The sequence below is a fragment of the Equus caballus genome, chromosome 25, assembly GCF_041296265.1.
Source record: "Equus caballus isolate H_3958 breed thoroughbred chromosome 25, TB-T2T, whole genome shotgun sequence".
NCBI classification, from domain to species: Eukaryota; Metazoa; Chordata; class Mammalia; order Perissodactyla; family Equidae; genus Equus; species Equus caballus.
In genome coordinates, this window is record NC_091708.1 from 26,049,285 (window position 1) to 26,056,716 (window position 7,432).

Consider the following 7,432-nt stretch of genomic DNA (forward strand, 5'->3'; position numbering starts at 1 on the left):
ACCTCCCTAGCATCACCCCCTTTCTGACCTACAGTGGTCTGGACTTGGTCTCAATCAGATGAGCTATGTCATATGCTTGTAAAATTAAGTTTTTATTGAGTATATGAAGCACTGCTCCCCCTTCACTGAAAGTTGCTTGAAGGAAGGGACGACATCTTGTACTTCTCCATTTCTCTTAGGGGCCTATGGTATAGTGAGGTACACATAGTGATTAACAGTTGTTCATTCATTGTGGGGAAAGGAAAGGCTGCAGGGGTTGAGTTCAGAGAATACAGAAAAGGAGTTAAAATGTACTGAATATCAGACACCATACTTTAAAGACATTATTTTATTCAACACTATTTTAATCACCTCTATTTTAATGCTTTGTGATTTCTACCAAAGATATTATCTTTGGTAGAAACAGTTTCTTTGTTTCTGAGGCTAGTGAAAGTGGAGTAACTCACCTAATTCTGTATGTGATGTGAGCGGTGGAACACAGATTCCCCACACATTCCATTTCCCAGTTATACTCCATTCTTGCCACAGGCACAGCAGTGGCTTTCTGATTGCAAGCCAGATCCACGGTTAAATCTGCTTCCAAAAGGCAGCCCTTTACTGCACCCAATATTTTTGTTGAGTATGTGTTGTGAGAAATTTAAAGCCACCAAGTAGATCTAAAAGATAGGAGCATGCCAAGTTTCAAAAGGGCAGGAACAATCCTTGGCCTCCCACCAGGGAATGACGGACCACTTCATGGAGTGGGAGGAGGAAAGATGATGCCCCGGGGACAAATTCTGGACCCAGAATGGATATAAAGAGAGAGGAGCTGGGGAATGGAGCCACCATCAGGGAAAGACTCACTCCCGGTGACTATAGAGGAGTCAGTGCTGTCCCCGGCCAGGATGAAGCTGCTGTTGCTGTGCCTGGGGCTGATTCTTGTCTGTGCCCAACAGGAAGAAAACAATGATGTTGCACTAAGAAACTTAGATATTTCAAAGGTAGAGTCAGTAGGGCATAGTGACTTCTGACTGTGGGGGCGGTTCGGAGGATTCTGAAGCAAGGTGGCTCTGCCAGAGGGCAGGACATATGAGACAAAAGGAGTGGCTGCAGACCTTGAACTAAGAGCAATTGTACCATGTTAAAGAATGACAACACTGGGGGACCTCCATTCTCCCTGGAGGGGCAGTGGAAAGAGCCCTAGATGTGGTGTCAACTGACCTGGATTCTAATTCCCTCTTCACATCAGCATTATGAGTCCTGGCCCACAGGACTGAGTTCAAGAAGACAAGGCTTCACGTGGTATCCCCTATCCTCTTTTCTTACCCAATCATTTTATTTATTTATTTCAGATTTCAGGAGAGTGGTATACCATTATCTTGGCTTCAGACGTCAAGGAAAAGATAGAAGAAAATGGTAGCATGAGGGTTTTTGCAGACCTCATCCGTGTCTTGGACAACTCTTCTCTGTACTTTAAACTTCATGCAAAGTAAGTCTGGCCTTTTTCACTTGGGAAAGGAAAAAGTGAAGCCTGAGTATGGTCTTGGACCTCTATACACACACACACACACACACACACATTCACACACACACACACACACACGTACACCTACATTCTGGGCCTGTATCCAAAATGAGAGTCCCTCATCTGGCACTGATCTAGGGCTTGATGAACCTGGGGCTTTTCTAGATTCAGAGATAAGAATTGGTGACAAGAATAGATTTAAATGAAAGTGGAGGAGGTAAGGGGTAGAGAGGTATCAGAATCTTCAATAGTGTTAGAGGATGTGTAATCAACAACCTATCTAGCTCCTGAATCTCTCTTACTGGTTGTGTGACCAAGAAAACTCATCTCTTCCCACCCAAATTCCCCTTGGGTAAAAGAGGATGATAATAATTCTCCCTCGTGGTTTTTTGTGAGGACCAAGTGAGGTAATGTTTATTTATCTGAGAGGCTGGCACATGGTGAGCACTCAGCCAGTTATCAAGACAAGTAGCTGTAATAACAGTAATAGTGGGACGTAATGGTAGAGTAACAGGGGTAGGAGTAGTTGACTCATTCTCAAAGTATCAAATAGAGTGAATGATGGAAATAAAAGCTCTTTGAAAATTGCACAAAAAATTGTTAAACAGTAAGTGGACAGAAACTCAAGTTACAGGTAGAGTGTGAGGGGGCTAGCCCCATCAATATCTCCATGGTATCACCTCATTCTGCTTTACAGGGTAAATGGAGAGTGTGCTGAGTTGTCTTTGGTTCTTGACGAAACAGAAGAGGATGGTGTATATAGTGTTAACTGTAAGTATACAAAAAAGTCTTCCTAAATTCTACTTTCAGCTGCAACTAAACTCCAATATCTTCAAGATCTTGCTCGATTACTGATCAGTGCTTATTTAGGTAATGTAATGGAGGCCATCTCATAGCTAGTATCCTGAATTTGGGAGATCTTGTGCATAAAAGCCAATGCCTGGCACATAATATCATAAATAAAGAAAGCAATTTGGTCATATGTACCTCCAGCAACCAAAAAAAATTGGCAAAAAAAAAGAAGTAAGTTGGCAGGGCAGTTTATCATTCCTGCCCAATTTCTGATGACGCCTGGTGGCCATTGCCACAGTACACTGCTCAGGATATCGCACTGGGTATATAATGTCAGAGGGGCTTATAGAGAGGACAGAGGCACACAGTTGGCAGAGATGGCCAAGAGAGGTAGGTGAGTCTAAGGGAGCATGACACAGGGTGAGTTACCACTGCAGCGGAGGTTTTCTACCATAGTAGTCAACCTAACAAGGAGTCCCTTAGGAGTCGCCTGATGAAGCCCAGGGAGATGCAAATGGAACGCATTAGCTATCACTCTCTATTTCTTCCAGGATATCCACTTGAATTTGGTTAGTGAGAGAGAATAAGTAAAGGATTTTATTTGCTTCCCATGGACCAAAGAAGCTCTGAGGAGTGTTCTGTTTCCTCCACAGATGATGGATATAATGTATTTCGCCTAAGCGAATTTGGCAATCCTGACTATATTATCATTTATCTCGTGAATTTCAACAAGGACAGACCATTCCGAACATTGAAGTTACACGGTAGAGTATTTTCACGCTGACACTCATCTTGGGGTGGGGAGAGAGGGGAAGGAAGGAAGCCTTGAGACAAAGTGGTCCTCCCAATCTTATCCTGGGATGTCTCTCCTCCTCTGAAGAGAGATACTCACCTTTGGTAACTCGTCAGGCTCAGTGATGGGAAGAGGATGAAATCTCTCATCATGCCAGAAGGAGATTCTAAAGATGTCAAATTCAAGACAGGTTATATCCCATCCCCAAGACTCTCCCCAAGCACCCAATCAGTGGCATCCATCCTCCCATCCACCTGGAGCCCCGCGCCCCTCATGAGCCTCAGTGACAAATATACAGGACACAGTAGTTACTGTCACTCTTCCTACAGCCCGAGAACCAGATGTGAGTCCAGAACTCAAGAACGAGTTTGTGGAAATTGCCCAAAAACGAGGAATTGTGAAGGAAAACATAATTGATGTGACCAAAATTGGTAAGTTCAGCTATCTCTGGTTTTCTCTTCCTAAATTCCCATGTTACTGAAAGGAGAAACCCAACAGAAGGTGATACCTCCAATCGGTCCCCTTTGTCCTAACCTGGAGAATCATTTGGTTTCTCTCTGGGAAATAAACTGCAGTTGGTTTGAATGTGCTCTGCTCTGCCTCTACAGATCGCTGTTCCCAGCCCTGAAGGAATGGAGTGGGCCAGGCTTAGAGGTGGGTGATCTCTGGTGGTGAGGGGGTGGCCCAGGGATCAGTGCCTTCCAAAAGCATTAGGGGTTTATGTCTAAAGATTACAATAGAAATAATGTGGTAAGGCAGCTTGTGGAGAGAGCTTGAAATTTGGAGTTGGAGCACCCGGGTTCAGGACCCTCTCCTACCATGAGCTTCTGAGCAAATGATCTAAGCAATTAAAAGGGAAACAATGATGTCTACTTACAGATTTACTGTGTGGATAATAAACTTGGTGAAAACGGCTTAGTGATTGATAATGTACTAAAAATCATTAAGATTTAAAGTTTTGGGGCCTGCCTGGTGGTGTAGTGATTAAGTTCATGCACTCTGCTTCCATGGCCTGGGGTTCGTGGATTTGAATCCTGGGCATGGCCCTACACACTGTTCATTAAGCCATGCTGTGGCGGCATCCCACATACAAAAAAATAGAGGCAGTTTGGCACAGACGATAGCTCAGGGCCAATCTTCCTCAAGCAAAAAGCGGGAGGTTGGCAACAGATGTTAGCTCAGGCCTAATCTTCCCCACCAAAAAAAAAAAAAAAAGACAAAGTTTTAAGTGGGAAAAGAGTAATAGCATGTGAGTATGACAATCAAACACATTCTGTGTTTGTGGTCCATCTTCCAAGCCCAGACGGCCATCTCACCCTCCAATTTATGGTAAAAATGGCTTCCTTTGATCTCTGCATGGCCTTAACTTCTAATCTGGGAATAGAGATGTCTCACCTTCCAGTTGTCTTCTGACTTGGAAAATGGACTCTGAGTTTCCTCATCGGCTTCCTGCCTCAGATTTACTGTGGGGCTTCATTCAGACAACATATGTGGAAGTCTTAGCCACTACAGCTTGCACAAAGTCAGCACTTCATCAAAGGTAGCCATGGCTTTGGACATTATTTTTCAAGTTATCAAAAATTCTTCAACATTTCTAATGCTGAAGATGGCAGAAATGAGCCTAGGATCTTTCACTGCTTCCATTCTTTGCACCATAGACTCAGCTGAGGGAAGGGTAAGATGGAATCAGCACTAGAAAAAGTCACTTACTCAGTGTCCTCCCTCCCACTATTCTGGCAAATAGCAGAGATTAGAAGGCAGGTCGATATCTGTGTCTTCACCATTTTTCTCTCTAATAGACGTTCTCTTTGTCTTCAATTCAATCCATAAGTGCTTAATAAGTTTCTGTGTTTGCTTTCTCATTGGCTTATGTAGCCGAGTGACAGTGAATACTTCCTCACCTGGGCTCCTGGATCTTCCCTCCGTGATCCCCATGACATCTTGTGACAAGTTCTGTGACCTGATTTCCATCACTATCGCACGTGAAGGCATTATCTCTGCATCTTCCAGATCTTCCCTAATTGTCTAGGAAGACTCCTCAACTCACCAAGAACCAAAGGTTTTTCCCAAATTTCCCACTCTCTCTGCCATGCCCAGAACTCGACCATGCTGAGACCTTCCTCTACCTGATCAATAAATGATTAGCCTTGAAGTCATGTGACTTGTCTTTGTGTGTGTGAGAGATGTGGGGCCGACAGCAAGTGAATGAGGGGACTTCCTTGGCCCTGTACCCATAACCCTCCTCTAGCTTCTCAGAATCTTCCCTGAGTTTCAGGATTCTCCCTCCTCTGCAGTAATTCTCTGTCCCTGTGAGGGCTGCTTGCCCTTTGATTTGCCTATTTCTTAGTGAGCTGCTGAGACAAACTATAAGACTTGTCCTATAATTTGCCCCATCCTACAATTCTCTTTTTCAATGAATTACTGAGAGACAGATGCCACTGAGGCTGATACCACCTGGACATGTTTCAGAGCATGGCTCCACATCCCAGCTTCTCTGTGTCATCCACCCTATGAGATGGCCCATGTCCTTTCATGCTCTTGGGAAACCTCCTTCAACCACTGCTGTTACCCACTGTGAACATATTCAGTGAGACTCCATGACACGTGAGCAATACCTATCCTCAGCCATCTGTACTTGGTACAGTCAAGAGGCATCAAGCTGGCTAAATGTTACCAACTTTTTTGGAGAGCTTGCAGGCTTTGGAGAAAGGAAAATTAAAGATCTTCCTCCACTTATCATCTTTTCCCAAGAGTGTAAATGTTACGCATGGGTGTTGGGGCAGAGCAAGATGTGGGTGGGGGTTGTCATGAAAAAAGAATGACTCAGTCATTACGGACATTAGGTTATGGAGAGAAGGCTTTCTAGACATCTGATGCTCCCCATATCTTACTCTGCCTCAGGATCAGAAGATAAGTTAGGTTCAGGCTTATGGCTCCTGACTTAAGCACTTGATTTGGTTTGCTGAACTATGACAAAAAGCTATGCAGAAAATCAGTCAGTCATATCGGAATCTTTCATTTATAAATGTTAGCATTTAAGGGACAGAACAGCTGACATCCAGTAGGGCATGGGCTAGCATTTCCTTGAGATAGCTGAGAACATTAACTACCATAGCAATCAATGCAAGGAGGGCCACTTTGATGATGGTAGTGTCACAGGTCAGGAAACTGCAGCCCAGAGGGAGGCACAAAAAGACCCTCAGCTGATCCCAGGTCAAGATGGCAGCTTGAGCTCACACTGAAACCTACCCTCCAACTCCAGACATTTTATGCAAATGAGGCATGAAATGTTAAGAACACTCAAAAGCAAGGAGTGAAGACATTTATAGATCAGAAATGGAGCAGTTCTTTTTGCAAGAAAAGAAAGAAAACAAATAGGAATGAGGTGTGTAAACAGGCCAGAGCAGCACTGTCCTCTGGGATCTGAGTCCAGATCTGGGTCACATGTGCAGGGGTCGAGACAAGTGTAGCAACGGCCAGGTGGGGATGCAGCTGAAGATGCATACCTCTGAGAAGCAGGGGCTGAGTGAGAATGAATTTGAAGACAGCTCCTCTCCCTCACCTGGGGTCACAGAAAGAAGCTGACTGCCTGTGGCCTGCAAAGGAGGCATCACCACCCATTTGAGAAAGAAAAAAGCAGCCGCTGCTATCCTGGAACTGGCCTGACTCCCATAGCGAGGCTTCCATTTTATCACAGGCTGGCCTGATGCCCACGGCTAGGCCAAGTTGTTCTGCTGGACACAAACAATCTCATAAAACATCAGCATTACACAAAGTCACTCCAAGATCATAGAAAAATAAGATCATTGTGCAATCTACAAATATGCCCCTCTTTCTGCTAAAATGAGTGACTGCCACTTCTTTACTGATTACAGCTTTATCCTCATGCTTATCTCCACTCCCTATAGACAAGATTTACTAGGATATAAATCAAAGACTTGCCCCTGCTTTCTGGTAGCACCAAATCTAGAGCTTCCTTAGATCCCCCCAAATCCTATAGCAGGTTCTTCCTAATGCTCTCTTACTGAGATACCCATGGTCCCCAATGGTGAGCATTCTTCCTAGCTGCAATAATAACCCAGCTTATTCAACTACAGGGCTGTTGCTGGTGGTCTTTGGTTGAAGAGTATTAACATTTTTTTTTTTTTAAGATTTTATTTTTTCCTTTTTCTCCCCAAATCCCCCTGGTACATAGTTGTATATTCTTCACTGTGGGTCCTTCTAGTTGTGGCCTGTGGGATGCTGCCTCAGCGTGGTTTGATGAGCAGTGCCTTGTCGCGCCCAGGATTCGAACCAACGAAACACTGGGCCGCCTGCAGCGGAGCGCGCGAACTTAACCACTC

The 7,432-nt window shown here is 44.4% G+C and overlaps 1 protein-coding gene across 1 annotated transcript; it reads left to right on the forward strand.

Moving 5' to 3' along the window:
* The first annotated feature begins 791 nt into the window (after positions 1-791).
* Positions 792-5,241, forward strand: LOC100056127 (major allergen Equ c 1). Its single transcript, XM_005605709.4, has 7 exons — positions 792-980; positions 1,332-1,468; positions 2,202-2,275; positions 2,950-3,060; positions 3,419-3,520; positions 3,698-3,743; positions 4,965-5,241. Exons 1-6 carry the CDS (start codon positions 816-818, stop codon positions 3,715-3,717), a joined length of 609 nt encoding a protein of 202 aa, XP_005605766.2. The 5' UTR covers positions 792-815; the 3' UTR covers positions 3,718-3,743; positions 4,965-5,241.
* The last annotated feature ends 2,191 nt before the right edge of the window (positions 5,242-7,432 follow it).

What these genes read in the sequence shown, in the direction of transcription:
- LOC100056127 (XM_005605709.4), top strand. Translation starts at nt 816, where the DNA reads ATGGAGCCACCATCAGGGAAAGACTCACTCCCGGTGACTATAGAGGAG. An exon ending in TGGTGTATATAGTGTTAACT is followed by an intron (nt 2,276 to 2,949) that starts GTAAGTATACAA and finishes TTTCCTCCACAG; the next exon opens with ATGATGGATATAATGTATTT. An exon ending in CCGAACATTGAAGTTACACG is followed by an intron (nt 3,061 to 3,418) that starts GTAGAGTATTTT and finishes CTCTTCCTACAG; the next exon opens with CCCGAGAACCAGATGTGAGT.